Source organism: Phacochoerus africanus, chromosome 14, assembly GCF_016906955.1.
Source record: "Phacochoerus africanus isolate WHEZ1 chromosome 14, ROS_Pafr_v1, whole genome shotgun sequence".
Taxonomy (NCBI): Eukaryota; Metazoa; Chordata; class Mammalia; order Artiodactyla; family Suidae; genus Phacochoerus; species Phacochoerus africanus.
In genome coordinates, this window is record NC_062557.1 from 59,906,524 (window position 1) to 59,923,128 (window position 16,605).

At 67.2% G+C, this 16,605-nt stretch overlaps 1 protein-coding gene across 1 annotated transcript in view; it reads right to left on the minus strand.

The window, feature by feature from the left end:
- Positions 1-16,605, minus strand: part of MYO15A (myosin XVA) — a 49,146-nt gene that overhangs the window by 15,598 nt on the left and 16,943 nt on the right. The window contains exons 17-50 of the mRNA XM_047758339.1: positions 15,719-15,844; positions 15,082-15,159; positions 14,407-14,555; positions 14,251-14,296; positions 13,976-14,100; positions 13,376-13,493; positions 12,922-13,097; positions 12,344-12,428; positions 11,636-11,689; positions 11,447-11,528; positions 11,243-11,373; positions 10,728-10,823; positions 9,650-9,885; positions 8,364-8,545; positions 8,063-8,135; positions 7,675-7,866; positions 7,299-7,459; positions 7,109-7,203; positions 6,586-6,706; positions 6,305-6,372; positions 6,156-6,233; positions 5,858-6,038; positions 5,634-5,766; positions 5,238-5,343; positions 5,059-5,131; positions 3,925-4,052; positions 3,736-3,795; positions 3,009-3,084; positions 2,643-2,758; positions 2,436-2,554; positions 1,283-1,424; positions 773-884; positions 603-677; positions 95-273 (exon numbers count right to left, since the gene is read on the minus strand). Of these exons, the coding sequence (XP_047614295.1) occupies positions 95-273; positions 603-677; positions 773-884; positions 1,283-1,424; positions 2,436-2,554; positions 2,643-2,758; positions 3,009-3,084; positions 3,736-3,795; positions 3,925-4,052; positions 5,059-5,131; positions 5,238-5,343; positions 5,634-5,766; positions 5,858-6,038; positions 6,156-6,233; positions 6,305-6,372; positions 6,586-6,706; positions 7,109-7,203; positions 7,299-7,459; positions 7,675-7,866; positions 8,063-8,135; positions 8,364-8,545; positions 9,650-9,885; positions 10,728-10,823; positions 11,243-11,373; positions 11,447-11,528; positions 11,636-11,689; positions 12,344-12,428; positions 12,922-13,097; positions 13,376-13,493; positions 13,976-14,100; positions 14,251-14,296; positions 14,407-14,555; positions 15,082-15,159; positions 15,719-15,844 (3,972 nt within the window). The remainder of the gene's footprint in view (positions 1-94; positions 274-602; positions 678-772; positions 885-1,282; positions 1,425-2,435; positions 2,555-2,642; positions 2,759-3,008; positions 3,085-3,735; positions 3,796-3,924; positions 4,053-5,058; positions 5,132-5,237; positions 5,344-5,633; positions 5,767-5,857; positions 6,039-6,155; positions 6,234-6,304; positions 6,373-6,585; positions 6,707-7,108; positions 7,204-7,298; positions 7,460-7,674; positions 7,867-8,062; positions 8,136-8,363; positions 8,546-9,649; positions 9,886-10,727; positions 10,824-11,242; positions 11,374-11,446; positions 11,529-11,635; positions 11,690-12,343; positions 12,429-12,921; positions 13,098-13,375; positions 13,494-13,975; positions 14,101-14,250; positions 14,297-14,406; positions 14,556-15,081; positions 15,160-15,718; positions 15,845-16,605) is intronic.

The following is a 16,605-nucleotide window of genomic DNA, read 5'->3' on the forward strand; positions in this document are numbered from 1 at the left end:
GTCACACGCCTGGCTAGCCCCACCAGGTGGCCGGCTCCCAGGGTGGCATGCCCTTGGCTGACCCTGCTCCCTCAGCCTGGCCTCGCACTCTCACCTCCCTCCGGCGGCCCACCTCCCGTGCAGCAGCGGTTGAGGCCACAGCGGCAGCCACCGCAGCGGCACGGCACCGGCCCGGCTCAGTGGGCAGCTGCAGGAAGTCGGGGGCGGCTGCGGGCTGCACCAGCTCCGAAGGGAAGCGGCCCACGCGCCCGTGGATGGTCCCGAACCTCCAACCTAAGGGACAGGAAGGGCTCTGGGCAGCGGGAGGGCCTCACCGGGGGAGTAAGGGGGCCTCAGGAATAAAGAGTGTGGGCGACGTGCCTCGCAGCCCTTTACAGAAGAGGACACGGGCTCGGGGCGGGGAGGCGGCGCTGAGGAGGGCGCCACACGTGGGGACCTTTGGGCCACAAACAGGGGGACCCTGCTGTCCAGAGAAACCCTGCAGCCCGATATGCGGGCAGGGGGCTGGGCTGCAGCCAGGCCGGACCCTTCCTGGCACCGGAGCTGCTCCGTGGGGGGGGGTCCCCACTCTGGCAGCTGGATGAGGGTCCCGGGGTGCCCACCGAAGTCGGGGCCTCGGCGCCGCAGCTCCTCCAGGTACACGACCTTCTTGCCCACCACGCAGCCGGCGCTGTAGCCTGCGGGGGGGGGGGGGGGGCTCGTGTCAGCCCCGCCGGGAGGCCCCTGCCCCACCTCCCCCGCTGCCGGGCCCGCCCCTCCCCGGGGCGCTGACCCGCTCGCGGGGGCTCCAGGGGCTGCAGGTGGATGATGTCACCCTTGTGGAAAGACAGCAGCGCCGGGTCCTCGGGCAGGAAGTTCCTCACGGCCACCACGAAGTCTGAGTCCTGGGTCAGCAGAGGCCGGCTGAGAGCTGTGGGCCCATCCCCCGCCAGAGCCAGGGCCGCCCGCCCCGGGAGGGGGACAGTGTGAGGGGACAGCCGGGCACAGGCCGGGCCCCTCCACCCGCCACCAAAGCCTCCGCACAGGGGCCGGGTGCTGGGCCTGGGGGAGCGTGGGGCCGGACGGCCACTGCGGTGGGCAACGTGGCCCCTGCAGGAGGTGCCCAGAGGCCTCCGTGGAGGTTCCTGCAGGAGTGGGGGGGGGTGAGGCGGCGCAGCCTGGGCCCAGCCACTGCCACACACGGGCCTTGCGCCCCCCAGGCGGGCCTGGCCGGCACACGCCAGGTGCGGGTGCGGGAGCCCTGCTCGGGCGCTGCTGCGGGCACCCGTGGGCGGGCCCTGACCTTCTTCAGCTCCAGGATGAAGTCGTCCACCAGCGTCTTGACCTGGTGAGCTCGGGCGGAGAAGAGGATGAGCTTCTCGCTGGCCAGGTTGAACTCCAGCATGTTCTGGGAGGGAATGGCCACAAACAGGATGTCCGCCAAGCTGGGGGATGGCCAGGGGGCATGAGGGCAGGACCCAGCGGCCAGGGGTGGCCCTCCGCCGCCCAGCGGGCCCCTCCCCGCCGGCCTGCGGCCCCCTGGGAGCCCACGACGGGCCCCCCCGCCCCCCCACTCAGCCTTCGATTTATTTTTACGACTGTTGATGGACCTCCCAGGTTCTACCGACACGCATCTCTCACTCACTGAGCAAACGCTCCATCTTTCAAAGCAAGGAGGTCTCACCTGGCCGGCAGGCAAGGCCCTGTGCCCTGCTCTTTATCTAGGACAAATGAGCCGCTGGCAGGGAGGGGTCTGGGAACTCAGGAAGGTCTCAGCTGAGGCATTCCCCCCCCCCGCCCCCGTCCCCGATTCTGAGCTGCAGCTGAACTTGGCTGTTCCCAGCAGAGTCCACCCCGCGGCTCAGGGAGCCTGGTGGGGGCAGGGCCCCCGGAGTGGGGGAGGGGGAGGGGGCTCCAGGCGCTCCGCTTCCTGGCTGTGTGACCCCAGACAGGTAAGGTCTCTCTCTGAGCTTGTCCCCCCATCTCTAAGGCGGGCTTGGTTAGAGGGCTTGGCAGGTGCAGGCGTGCCTCTGTAGCCGCAGGGACTGTTTCCGTGGCCCTTAGAGGGCATCAGAGTCCACGGGGCTCGAGTCCCTTGAGTAAGAGGCCTGGTATCTGCATATATGCTCCGCGCGTGCCCTGCATGCTTGAAACCACCTCTGGATGATTTATATCTAATCCAACGTAAACGCGACGTGAATAGTTATAAAACCAACGTGGACGCCGTGCGACTAACTGCCAGTGAGGGGCAAATTCAAGTTTTGCTTTTTGGAACTTTCTGGAATTTTTTTCTGAACATCTTCCATCCAGGGTGGGGAGATCCCGTGGGCATGGGGCCTGCGGATACGAGGGCCGACTGGGCTCAGTCATCGGCTGTGAAAAGAGTCGGCGAGGAAAGCCTGGCGCCCAGCCGAGCCCGGCGTCCGGCCGCCCCGTTCCCGCCCGCTGCCAGTCACCTGTACGAGCGAAGGACCCGCAGCTGCCCGCCGGCCTCGCGGCTGCCCTTGGCCATCCGGAGAAGCTTGATACCCGTGTGGGACACAGCCAGGATCTGCACCCCGGTGCCCACGCTGCCCTGGGGAGGGGATAAGGGGCAGGTGAGGCCCCCCCCCAGCCCCACCCCTCGAGCCCCTGGTGGGCAGGGGGCGGGAGGGGGCCCGCACCGTGGCCGGGAAGAGGCGGGAGAAGTAGACCTCCCAGCTGTCGCGTGCGGTGCTGACCGCGGCCCGCTTCACGCTCTCCGTCACCAGGGGCCGCTGTGTGTCCAGCTGGTTCTGGGCTAAGGGACGCAGGTCGGGTCAGGACCCTCTCCCGGCCCCCTGCCCTCCCGCACTGCAGGGAGGGAGGCGACCCTCCACACAGAGCCATTGCACCATCCTGTCCCCCGTGCCCAATGCTGGGAGACCGACGTCCAAACACAGGTTGGCCGGAGTCACAGCCCGTCAGACAGAGCCCAACGCAGAGGCCGAGGGCAGGCCGGGGGCCCCGGCTGGCTGCCCCTCCCTCCCCACCCCCCAACCCCGTGGTACCAAAGAGGGCTTTCATCTGGAGCCTCTCCTCCTCGGAGATGCGCGGGCAGGCCTCGGAGAGCGTGTCATGCAGGATCTGCGGGGCGAGTGCGCCGTGGGCGGCCCGGGGACACCCCCACTGGGAGCCCAGGCTGGACTGCTCCGGGGGGACTGGGAACGGGGTTGGCTTTTTTTGTCTTTGCACCCGCGGCACAGGGAGGCTCCCAGGCTAGGGCTCAATTCCGGGCTACAGCTGCCGGCCTGCACCACAGCCACAGCAATGTGGGATCTGAGCCGCATCTGCGACCTACACCACAGCTCATGGCAACACCAGATCCTTAAGCCCCTGAGCGAGGCCAGGGATGGAACTCACATCCGCAGGAATAGTCGTCAGATTCGTTACCCCTGTGCCGCGATGGGAACTCCTCAGGGGGTCCCCTCCATGCAGGGTGAGTCATGGGTGCAAATCAGGCCTCCCTCACAAGGACCCTCTCCCTTCTCATCTCCGCCCTCCCCAGCCTGGGTTTCCTCGTCTATTAGATGGGGCTCAGGGTGAACCCCTGGGCCTTGTCCAGCTCAGACCAGCTATGACTCTGGTCGATGGAGATGCGGGCCCCCCGACCCTGTCCTCGGTGAGGCCATAGCAGAACAGCCCCCCTCTTCATGTGGTCGAGGTCCCCGACCCGAGAGTGCAGTGCAGGAGCTGCAGCTGGACAGCCTCTGTGCCCACAGCCTCTGAGACCCTCACCTGGCGGAACAGGAGGTCCAGCTGCACAGGGTGGCTGTAGCTGTCCTTGGGGTAGAACACCTGAGGGGGCAGAGCTCAGCCAGGACCTTCTGGAGGCCCCGCCCCACCCACAGCCCCCCTCACCCCACCCTGGCTCAGCCCTGCCCGGCCCCCTGGGGCCCTCTGCCCCCCCACCCCCCAACCCGGCACCTCCTTCCGCAGGAAGATCCGCCAGGGGGCGTCCTGGTAGCCGTAGAAGTCGGGGTTAAGCAGGCGGTGCAGCTGGGTCTGCACGGGGTCCTTGGCCAGCTCCGGCTCCAGCGACCGTGAGGGCAGCGCTAGGGACGCAGATGGCGGCGGGAGCAGGCTGGGGGAGCGGGCCTCCTCACCCCTGGTGTAGACACACCTGCTCACGCGGGCACACGTGCACATTCACACAGCCCAGCCCTTCATCCCACCCCGAGCCTCGCGTGCGCAGCCCGAGCCCGGGGCTGGGGAGACAAGGCGCCGCCCAGAGCAGAGACCCCGGCAGGTGTGGGCGGAACAGGCAGTTCAGAGAAGACGGAGCTCTCAGTGCTGGGGGCTGCGGTAAAGAAAACTGGGTGACTTAGGAACGTCTCGGGGGCTCCAGTCTGGGTGGCGGGCAGACCTCTCTGTGTGGAGGTGACATTTGCGACGTGAATGATGGATGAGAAAGATCTTCCAGGAAGAGCATTCTAGGCAGAGGGAACAGCCAAGGCAAAGGCCCTGAGGCAGGCGTGAGCTTGGGCCCTGGGCAGGCGAGGAGCAGAGTGGGGGTGGGTGGGGGCTCAGGAGGAGACAAGGCTGGGGACGTGAACGGATCAGGCCATGTCACGGGGGCCACAGTAGGGAGCCCGGAGTTTGTGTCAGGAGCCCCTAGAGCCTTGTGGCAGGGCATCACGTGAGCTATTTATCTGTTAAGATCACTGGGGCTCCCTCTGGGGGGTGGGGAACATAGAGGCTGGGGCTCCAAGCGTGAGGCCAGGAGGCCTGGGCTTGTTTCCCTGGTTCAGTGCTCTTGAGCTGTGTGATCTTGGGCAAGTCACTTCACCTCTCTGTGCCTCTCTTCCCATCTGTAATGTCTACAGGCACAAACGATGCTGCGTTGAAGGGTCTTAGGAGGGTGTGGTGAAGCCAGGCTGGGCCTGGCCCGAAATCAGTGCTGATACAATCACACAAAGATCTACGCAGAGGCCCACGAGACCCCAGAGGTGTGGACACACACGCCACCCTCACACAGACCAAGCGTCAGCTGCGCTCACACACACTTGCTCGGACACGCGCACACCTGCCCTCCCGTCCCCGCCCCCACCTGGCCCTCACCTGGCATGGGCCCTGTGGACGGCCTCACCGTGCTGGTCACTGGCTTCACCAGGGCCACGGCCTCTCTGGGGACCTGTCCCGCCCCAAAGAGAGTGCTCAGGGGCCGCTGCCTCCTGAGGCTCCCCGGGGCCCCGCTTTGCTTCTGTCCCGCCCTGGCCCAGCCAGACCCCGCCCTTCACCTGCGTGCCAGGTGCTGCTGCCGGGTGGCTCATCTGGCCCTGCAGGATCATCAGGGCCTCCTCGTGGGGGTCGGGCCGCTTCACGAACACTCTCCCGCCGTCCTTCCTGGTGGGCTGGACACTGAGTCTCCTCTTCCCAAGCACAGACGCCCACCACAGGGAACTTCCTCCTCCACCCCCGTCGCGAGAGCCCAGAGAGGAGCAGACGCGGGCGCGGGGTCACAGCACCACCCAGAGGGCGGTCTGGGTCCCCCTGTGCCCGAAGGCTCCTCTGGACCAGCTGTGGGCACAGACTCCCTCCCCAAAGGGGGCTGGGGGCGGGCATCCGCCAGGCCAGCAGACGGCACACCGGGGTGCGCAGGCCCGCCAGGAGGCCGCGTGTGCAGGGCGGCTGACCTGAGGGCCTCGGGCCGGGCTCCCCGGGGCGGCTGCTGGTACTGCCTGACAATGTCTTTGATCTGCTGCGTGGGCTGCGGGAAGCGCTCCGAGTTGAGCGTGGAGGACCGGGCCGGCTCTGGGCAGCGCGAGGCTGTGGCAGGCGGGCGGGCGGGCGGGGGCCAGGGTGAGACCACACTCCCAGCCCTGGCCTGGGAAGCCCCCGGCTGGGATGGGGCACTCACTGGTTTCTGGAGAAGCCCAGCCCTGCGCTAGAATGGGGGCAGCCACGGGCTTGGTGGGGGGCCTCAGGGCCTTGGCCGGAGGGGCAGGGGCCAAGGGCTTTGGAGCGCAGCGCAGGAGCACGGGCTTGGCCGGGGGTCCGGTGCCTACGAACTTCGGCAGAGCCTCTGGCGCTAGGGGTTTCTGTGGAGAGCAGGGGTGTGAGGCGGGCTTCCCGGGACCCTTCAGGCTGCTCTCAGGGACACTGGGTCGTCAGGAGGGGCTCGGAGAGGCACAGGGGTGCCCTGGGGGCAGGCTCACCTCTGGGGGCAGGGGCCTGGGGGCGGGACTCAGGGGCTGCTGCTGGAGCGCCATGGCCTGCAGGGTCATCTCGCGGGCCTGGGGAGAGGTGGTGGCAGTGACCAGGCAGGCCTGCCCAGGCTCCCCAGCCGCGGCCCGTCCAGACTCACCAGCAGCATCGCCTGCTTGTGGATGAAGGCTTGCTGCAGAGCCAACGTGGAGGCATCCAGGCCTGGAACTGGAGCAGGGGAGGCGGGGGAGGCGGGGGGGGGGGCATGTCAGGAGGCGCCGATCCTCAGGCGCAGGACATGGGGGTGAGGACACCCTACCGTGTCCCCACCGGCGCCACCCCCCCACACCTGCGGCTGCTCTGTCCTAGGTCCAAAGGAGCCCTGAGAACCATGGGACCCCACCTTGCCCAACCCCGGACCCGACCAGGGCAGCCACTGACTTGGCTTTGGCTCTGGCTCTGGACGTCTCCCCGGGGCGCCTCCGGTGCTGTTTCCGCCACCTCTGCCCGGCTGGCCTCCCCCTTTCATGCGGCAGGCAATGGCTGTTGGCTTCTCCAGGTCCTGGGGCAGCAGGTGGCTCAAGTGAGTGACCGCCTCAAGGCCGTACTCCCAGGCTCCCCAGGCTCCAAGGCAACGGGCACCTGACACCGCCACTGCCCCCGTCCCGGGGCCTCCCGCGGGCCAGCGTCTGATGAGTGCCCTGACTCTGCCACATGGCACCCAGTCGTCCCCCGCACCCTCACGAGCCTCAGCCCCCCCCCCCCCCTCCAGAGGTGTAAACAGAAGCTCACGGGGGCCATGCCCCCCTCAGGGCTGCGTGTCACACCTGGGGAGTTGCTCCCAGGAGTTTCCAGAGTGAGCAAGGGTGACCCAGATGGGACATGCCACCTGGCTGTGAGTGGCTCCTGTGTCCCCCCACCCCCGCATGTGGCCCGGCGTGCACACGCCCCGATGCACCCCTACCGCGTCTCCGCAGGACAGCACGGGGTCAAAGAGGCTGTCCAGGTAGCAGTCCAGTCCCTGGCGGGGCCCAGCCAGCTCTCCAAGGCTGCCCAAGTCTGGACGGGCAGGGACACAGAGCTCAAGTCCTTTCCTCCCGCTGACCACCCCCCCCAGGCCCCCTCCCACCAGACAGCGGCCACTGCTGGTTGACCTTGGCGCGTCGCTGTCCCTCTCTGGGCCTCTGCCTCCCCATCTGTACCGTCCTCATCGTGGCTGCAGTAGCCGTCAGAGTCAGGCACGACAGGCACGTGACCTTGGGGCTGGGGCCGAGCAGGTGTGTCCTCGTCTGAGTCCCAGCTGTTCCCAAATACCCTGTGGGGGCAGAGAGCGCTGAGCGGTTGACCCCCAGAGACCCACGGCCCTCCCAGAAGCCTGGAGGTGGCGCCCTCTCCCTTTAAAGGCAGGATCCTTCGGGGAGCCCGTCCATGAAAACCGGAAGCGTAAGTTCAGTGCTCAGCCCCCCCAGCACGTGGGATGGGGGCCTCGGGCCGGGAGAGGCCTCTGCCTGAGGGCCGGGCGGCACCTACGCTCTGGGGCCTGCCCTGCCGGCCACCGGCCCCTCTGTGCCCACGATGAAGTAGGCCTTCTGTCGCGGGAAGTCCCGGAGCAGCTCGAGGTCCGACACCAGGTCCAGCACGTAGTCGTGGCCGGCCAGCTCTGCCCACTGGACCCCGTTCTTCAGGGCCACCGTCCAGCCCCGCCAGCCGTCGGCCAGCCCCCTGGGGACAGCACGCGGAGGAGTGGGGACGAGGCACAGAGCCAAGAGAGACCGCCTGGGGCGACCCTGGGATGGGAGCCAGACACCACGCACGAGCGGCGTGGACCACGCGGGCGCTGGGGGACCCGGCCTCCCGCCCCTCCCTTCCTCCTCCGGGTGGACAGGGGCGCGCCGGGCGAGGCACTCCAGGAGCCAACCTGTGCCTCAGAATGTCCGCAGCCACCTCCTCCCCCGTGCTCCAAGGGTGCACCGGGCAGGAAAACTGGTCACCTGGGCGGCGGCAGGGGCGGGGCTCAGGCCGGAGAGTCCCCCCCACTCTCGGCCTGGACCCTGAACTTGGACACTGACTGCCCCCCCCGAGGTCCAGCTCCCACAGCCACACGCCAAGCTCGCAGGGCGACCCCCAGCTTCAGAACGCCCCCTGCCCCGCTTCTCCCAGTCCCCGGCTACTGGAACCTGCCGACTCCAGCAGCCCGAGGCCGGGAGAGGGCAGCTCACCGTTGAAGCAGCCCACATCCAGCGCCATCCCGGCCCGCTCCCGGGCTGCTGTCCACTCCAGCTGGGTCGGAGGGAAGGTGCGGGCGGCCGCGGAGCCCTGCTGTCGGGCCTGGCCCATGGCCTGCATGAGGCGATGTTGACACACGGCCTGGAAACCGTTCTGCCCGTGGTCAGACACGAACCTGGCGGGGAGGGATTGGTGCCAGGATGAAGGGGGGCTGAGGCTGGCCAGCGTGGGGGAGACCCAGGCTAGTCCGGGAGGCCCAGGCCAGCCCAGCGGGAGCTCTGAGGTTGGACTGAAAACAATCGGCAGCCTGGAGCTCCAGGGCCAAGCTGGGAGGGTCCGGGCAGCCCAGAGGGTCTCAGGCCAGCAGAGGGTCCAGGCTGGCCCACTAATGCTTCTTGGAGCAGAACCTCACAGCCAGGGTGCAGCCTGCAGCAGGTGTGGGCAAAGGCCTGGCCCGGGGGCACCGTGCCCCTGGCCTGTCACCAGGCAACCCTGGGGGGGCACTGGCCCTCTCTGAGCTGCCTCCAACTTCTCGGCCCCACAGAGATGGCTATGAGGGTTCATCCTGACCCATGAACAGCCAGCCTGGCTCCCTGCCCCCTCCCAGCTGCTGGGGGCCCGGCCAGGGCAGCCACGGAGCAAACCCCAGCAGCTATGGGAGGGTCGCCCACAGTCAGGGAGTGTCCCCCCCACTGGCAGACTCACAGGACTGCCAAGGAGCTGCACCTGCTGCAGGCGGCCTGTGGGGAGCTCACAGCCCCCCCATGAGGTGAGTCCTATTACCACCCCTGACGTGCAGGTCAGGAAAGAGGCTCAGAGAGGGGCAGGCACCTGCCCCAGGCCACACAGCAGCTGAGCTAGGATTCGCACCCAGGGCCTGTCTGAGCGCCTCCCCTTGCAAATCATCCTTGTCTCGCCGCAGGTGACCCCACGTTCACCGCCATCGTCATCTTGAGGTAACAGGACGGAGATGGTGGCTACGCTTGCTGGAGCGCCGGCCACCCGTCTGCTGTTCTCAGCACGTCACACGTGTTAGCACATGAACCCTCATACAGCCTGACGACCCCGTTTGAGGGGTGAGGAAACGGGCTCAGAAAGGCTACAGAACTTGCCCAAGTCACACAGCTCCCAGGAGGTTGAGCTGGGATTTGAACACAGACTGTCCCCGGCTACACACCTCACCAGCCCCTTGACCCAGGCTCGCCAGACTCCCACCCCCGCAGTGAAGCCCTGGGGCCTCCGAGCACAGAGTCCGCCCAGCCCACCGGGTCCCACTCACTTGAGCAGGTACTTGCTGAGGCGCGAGGAAGGGGCGAAGCTGCCGAGACAGGCGGCCAGCAGGAGCCAGCCCCGCTCGGCATTGTGGACGCTGGGGTTGCGCCACACCTGGTTGGCCAGCTGTGCCAGGATCTCGTCCCGCAGCTCGGGTGTTGCCAGCCCTTTCTGAACAATGTAGCTGCCGAAGGTATGGTCCCGGGCCCCGTGCAGCTGCGGGTCGCCCATGAAGCGCAGGATCTGGCCGCAGAGGGATTCTGCTGGGCCTCTGGGAGGGCCGTTCCCGCCAGGTCCCCACCCATTTCCTTCCCATGTCCCCCTGCCCGTATAAAAGCCCCCGTGTTACGATCTAATAGCCAGGGCCTCTGGGAAAAGTCTGCTGTCCTGTTCATAGACCTTCTATGGCTCCCACACAGCCACTCCCGACCCCTGGACTCCAGCAGGCCCCCGGCCTCCGGCTCCATCCTGGCCCAGAGGCTCTTTCAAACATGCACATCCGGCCACTCCCTGCAGAGGGAGCAGCTTCCTTGGCTCCCTGGCCCCTGGATGAAACCCGAGCCCTGGGTCTGCCCTCTGGCCCTTGATCTCCTGAGCCTCCTGGGCCTCTGTTCTGACCACCTCTTCTCTCTGGAGCCCCGGACACCTCCTTCCCCTCCAGCTCAAATGCCCCCTCCTGCGGGAAGCCCTCCTGACCCCTCTCAGGGCTGGCTTAGGGGCCCTGCCTGGACTCCCCAACTTCAGTGCCTCCCTCCGTCCTTGTGGGAGTCACTAGTCAGGTCCGCTCGGCCTCCCCTTTCAGACGGGGACGTCCTGCAGGGGAGGGCCTGGCCCTCCCCTAGGTGCCCTCGAAGCTCCAGGGAGGCTCAGAGGCAGCCTTTATGCCAGGAAGGTGGCCGGGAGAAGAGAGGCCCCCGTCCCCAGGCCCCACGGAAGACTCTCATCCAAGGAAGAGGCTGGCCCATGACTGGGGCTGGTGGAGGGTCCAGAGGCCAGGGCTGGGCAGGTGTGGGCTGGGCGGGCTCGTCGTCTGGCTGCAGGGCCAGGGGCTGTGAACTGGGGGAAGGCAGGCTGGGCGGTCATACCAGCTTGAAGATGCCCACGGCCTCTGCGTGGTACTCCGCGGGCAGCCGTGTGAGAGGCGTCCTCAGGGGCACTGCGAGCATCCCAAAGGCAGGTTCCTGGGGGCACAAGGCGGGTATATGGGGGCAGAGCCAGGCCTGAGGGGCCCTCCGGACCCACCACTCTGGGTCAGGTGGCCACAAGAGTCCGGGGAAACAAGGCCCCCAACACGAAGATGGGGAAACAGGCTCAGAGAGGGGCAGACAGCAGCCAGGCCTGGAGGCAGGAAATCAGAGCAGGAAGGATGCTGGGGAGCAGCTGGGCTGTCTCCAGCCTGATCCGCAGCCACTGCCAAGGCACCAGGGCCTCCCCCGCCACGCAGGCCCCTGGAGCCCCCAGCACCTCATGATCCAGCAACAAAGAGCTCGCAGCTGATGCCAGGAGGCACGGCCAGGAGCCCACCCCAAGCCCGGGACAGTGGCCACTCTCCCTGGTCAGTGCCCACTGGCCAGGGTCCCGGGGCCCATGCAGACCTTACCTTGAAGTGGCACCGGACGAACTTGGCCATGGGGTAGCTGTTGATATCCAAGGGCAGCGTGACCCGGGGCTCAGCCTGAAGCCGGGGAGTCCGCACGGGGGCCACCCGGGGCACCTGGGCCGTCCTGAGGCCTGTGGGTGGAGGAGGCCGTGAGGGGCCGGGCCCCGCCCCCCTGCCCGCACCTCACCGTCCAGGCTCGCGCACCTGCTACTGCTCGCAGGAGCCCGGCCAGCTCTGCAGGGACCTCCAGGTGCCCCACGGCCACCACCTGCCGCTTGCTCAGCTCCTGGGGGGACAGCATGAGGTGAGCAGGTGGGCCTGCCACAGCCCCACCTGCTGGCCTCCCCCCCCACCCCCGCCGTCCCTTGCGGCCACCCAGACCCCCGCACCCACCTCCTGCTCCCGTAGCCGCGCCTCCTCCACCCGGAGCCTCCGCTCAGCTCTCAGCTGCAGGGAGGCAGACGGTCAAGGCGGGTGGGGCGCGGCGGGCAGAGGCGACGGCAGCCCCAGGCGGGACGGGCCTTGCCGAGCACGGCAGCGGGAGGAGCTGGGGGCGGCTGGCCTGTGGCCTGGAGGTGACCGCCCCACCTCACAGGTCAGGGAGCCAGAGGGGCGGCCAGAGAAATAGGGGCGGGGGGGAAGACAGCAGGAGGCAAAGGGCAGAGGGGTGACCCTGGGGGCGTAGCAGCGAGCTTCCTGATGGCCCCTTCTGTGGCCCCACAAAACCTCCAAAAAGGCACGCAGCTCCTCCGGGCTCCGGGTTATGGTTTTCTTTCTGGTGGCCAGTTATGTGACAACGGGCCACGACGGGCACCAAGGGGAGAGCAAAACTGTACCCGGGCTGCTCAGGCCACCTAGTCCTACCCGGGCCCAGTTACTGAAGCCCCTGCTGTGAACCCACGCCCTTCCCGTGGGGCCTCACGTTCACCCTTTCCGCTACAGAGGGCCAAGCTCACACAGCTGGGGAGTGGCCAGCAGGGACTCGAACCCAAGGCCAACAGTCTCCTCCTGAGGGCTAAGTGCCCCTCCCCACCCCTGGTGCCCCTGGACCCAGATGGGGCAGGCCTGGCTCCCGGGAGAAGGGCTGGGGCAGGTCTACACCTTCAGGTGACGCCGGTGGCTTGAGTACGCGTGCACCAGGGCCCGGAACTTCACCAGACGCCGCCTCATCTGCTGATACCGCTGCCTGGGTGGGGAGGAAGGAGGGAGGTGGCAGGGGCTTGCGGGGGAGGGGGGGTCATGGGAGACCAAGGGACAGAGACGCCCACACCTGCCTTGCTGGGTGTCAGTACCCACACCTCACTCCGGGGCCCCTCGCACTAAAGGAAACGAGCTCAGAGAGAGCAGTGACCGGGCCGAGGCCACACAGCAAACTGAGTGGCAGGGCCGGGATGAAACCGCCTGGACCGCGTACCGTCCATCAGGTTGTAGGTATGGCAGATGCAGGGTGGGGCCCCTTTGGCTGGAGGGTCTCCCCGCCACCCGTCGCAAGGGCCAAGGAGGGGAGCGGAGGACGTCCAAAAGCAGAGACACAGAATCGGATCTTCCTCCCTGCAGAGGCCCCCCGCTCTCAGCTTGCATGCCCCTAGGCACAGGGAGCTCCCCACCCAAGTTCAGGCCTGGCCTCCCCTGAGCCTAGCCGTGGGACTCCAAGGAGTCCTGCCCTCTCCGGGCCACACCTGGCCAGGTAGCCGCGGGCCCGACTCTGCAGCAGGATGATCTTGCGGCGCAGGGAGCGGAAACGCCGCTGCACGAAGAAGCCGCGGAGGCAGCGCTGCAGCGTGAGGGCCGCCAGGTCCAGGACGTACCCCCGCATGCTCTCCAGCAGCTGGTGGAGATGTTCCTTAAGGAAGAGCTGAGGACAGGAGGCAAGGGCCGAGGCCGGGAAGGGCAGGTGACTGACCCGGGCCCCTCCCTCTCCGCAGTCCCCGGAGCCAGGACAGGGCAGCCCCTGGAGCCGGCGGAGGAGGGCTGGTTTTGCAGAGGTGGGAGGCCTGACGGTGAACAGGGCAGTGGGAACAGCCTGGGCAAAGGTCTGGAGGTGGGGTCAGTGCCCATTTTCCAACTCCATGGGTGGCCTCCGGGACAGGAGCCTTCCGCCGGGGGTCCAGGGCCAGCGTGGACGGGACTCACCTTGCTGACGCCGACGCGGTACATACTTGGCACGACTGTGCACAGACGGTTCAGCACCGACACACACGTGTCCCCGCTGGCCGGCAGGTTGTGCTGGAGAGCCACCAGACAGCGGTACCTGCAGGGCCCAAACCCAGTGGGGGGCTGGGGGCCCACTCAGTTGCCTGCAAGACCTTGGGGTCACCGCCTCAACCCCCGTCTCCCAGGGGCCCGGGTCCTAGCAGTGTCTCTGCTCTGTGTCTTTTAAACAGAAAAGGCCACTATGCTCAAGCCCAACCTCTGGGGCCAGAAAACGCGAAATACATGGTTTTCAGTAAAACACGACGCTTTACTGCCACCTGCTGGAAACCTCCCATGATGACCACTGAAATTACTTTGGAATCAACACCCGAATAATAAAACTAGGAACAATTTTATGTACAATATCTACTGTGCATAACAGTGGACACATCTGCCGTCCCACGGCCAGCATGTGGTGGTCGAGTGTAGCGCCCAACCTCAGCCACTGTGCATGGCAAGCCCCGTTCACCTGGGTCGTGTCTTCCTGGCGTCGTGGGGGGCGGGGCAGGGGTCTGCGGAGCTCAGGGACCCCAGAGGTACCTGTCGATGAACGCCTGGAAGGGCAGCCGCACCGGAAAGCCCTCCTTGCGGATCCGCACGGTGTCCAGCACCCCCGAATAGCGTAGCTGTGCCATCACCACGTCTGGCTCGAAGAGGCCCGGCTCCTGGGGGAGGGCCCAGAGAGGGAGCCTGCCCACGGGCCCCAACAGTGGGCAGGGCCGATGGGGGTCCAGAGAGGCAAAGCCACTTGCCCAAGGTCACACAGCACACGGGGAGAGGATACGGTGCTTCTAAGGACCTGAGCCGTCACGTACCTTCTTGTGGTTGGGCTTCAGGCACCTCACAAACAAGGGGTTGCACCTGGGCCGCGGAGAGGAGGGCAGTGTGAGGCCCCAGAGAAGCGGGCGCTTGCCGCTGGGGGCCCGAGGGGGGCCAGAGCGGAGACGGGGCCCACGCGCTGCCATGCCCACCTCTCCATCTTCTCCACCAGATCCAGGAGCGACTGCTGGAACTTGGCGGCCACGGTGTGTGCCTTGTAGAGCCGGGTGACAGAACTGCTCTTGCCCAGGCGCTGAGGGGTGGCCTGCAGGGCGTGGCTGGAGAAGAGGTGTGCCACCACCTGGGCAGGGGCAGCAGCAGGCCGGGGCAGCGGGAAACGCGTCCAGACACAGGAGACGGGAGGGCCGGGGGCCCAGAGACAGAAGCGAGGAGCGAGCCGGATGGGAAAAGGGCAGGAATGGAAGCGGTCAGTCTCTGGACCAGAGGGGGCAGCGGAGTGGCCCACCGGACCCCGCCCTCTCTGCGGGCCCCGCCTGTGTCCTCCTGGCTGGCACGCCCCTCAGGTCGGGGTGCTCAGCACTTTCCAGGAGGCCCGCCCATGGCTGGGCTGCTTTCCTTCAGGCTGACTCGGTGCCTGGCCCCAGGGGGCCTGTTACACACCTGGCTTAACCTCGGGCATCGAGCTGGGCAGGGGGAGGTGGCCCGTTGCGCAGAGGGGGACGTGGAGGCCGCGGGGAGGGTGGAGAACCGCTCAGGGGGGGATGGGCTGGGGTGAGCGGAGGCAGCGCGGCAACGGTACCTCCCGCCCCCAGGAGTGGGAGAGGGGCCTGGGGGGCATCCAGAGAGGCGAGGGGAAGCTTGCTCACCCGAGTCCGGCTGCGTACGAACAGGTCCAGCACATCCTGGCGCACCTGGTCGTGGTTCTTGTCCAGGAATTTGTGCACCTGCAGAGGAGGAGGGGCGGGGGCGGCTCAGGCTGGCGGGGAGACAGACCGGGCGCGGGGGGCAGGGGCACGGAGAACGCACCCAAGGGCGCGGCGGCCTGCCTGCTCCCCACCCTCCTCTTTGCGGTGGGGCAGAGGCTCTGGGTCCCATCTGTCCTGGGAGGGACTGGGCCCTCCCCCACTGCGGTTCCTCCCCTCCTCCCCCATCCCCTCACTCCTGGGGGGGGGCACTAGCCCCCGCTTCACGTGGCGGATCCCCGCCTCGGACCCCATCCTCCGTAGAGCACGGGGACTCCGTCCCACTCATTCCACAGACGAGGACAACGAGGCTCAGGTGGGGACGGAGGCTCAGAATCCCGGCCTGAGACACCCCTGAGGGCAGGCGTGTGCTTGAGGGGACAGTGATGTCACGACGGGTGGTAGCCAGGCGTCATCAAATGCGCCCAGCCTGGCCTTCGCACACGCACGCCCCTCTCCCGAAGAGGCGACCGAGGCGCAGACAGGGCCTGGACGAGGAAGGGCGCGTGTGTCCTGCAGCAGGGCCTGCCCTGGGCCTCACCTGGTAGGTGACTTTGCCCGCGTAGTGCTTGATGGTGAACTCGGGCAGTGGCATCTTGGGTTTGGAGTAGAGCGGGTTGGCGCCGTGGTGGTAATGACACTTCTGCAGAAACGTGTGGTCTGTGGCCTGGGGGCAGGCGGGGCCGGTGGGTGGGCAGGGGCCTGGGCACCGTCCCTGCCCTAGTGGCAAATACTCCGGCCCTTTCCGATCCCCAGGGAGCACAGTGGAGAAGGAACAAGTGCCAGCTTCCCCTGGCCGCCCACTGCTCAGGCTGGGACGGCCCAAGGGCACCCCTGCAGATGGGCTGCCTGACCAGCTCCCAGCTGCCTCCCCCACCAGCTGTTTATTTTTTTTAATTTATTTTATTTTTTTGTCTTTTCACCTTTTTCTAGGGCTGCTTCCCGCGGCATAGGGAGGTTCCCAGGCGAAGGGTCTAATTGGAGCTGTAGCTGCCAGCCTACGCCAGGGCCACAGCAACGTGGGATCCAAGCCAGGTTGGTGACCTACACCACAGCTCATGGCAACGCTGGATCCTTAACCCACTGAGCAAGGGCAGGGATTGAACCCGCGACCTCACGGTTCCTAGTCGGATTCGTCAACCACTGAGCCATGACGGGAACTCCCTCCACCAGCTGTTTAGACCCTCTCAAGTCCCACAACCCGGAGCACCCATCCCACCCCTGTGGTTTCCAGTCAGAACCTGAGGTCCAACCCCAAGGTCATCTCCTCCGGGAAGCCTTCTGTGACTTCCCGGGCAGGTGCAGCCCCTCCTCAGGAGCCCCGATCCGGCCCTGATCACCCCAGGTGGGTGTCCTGAGCCCCAGCCCCAGGCCAGAGCGGAGAGGAAGGCCGGCCTTGGCCCTGAGGAGGACGCGAGGTGCAGGGAT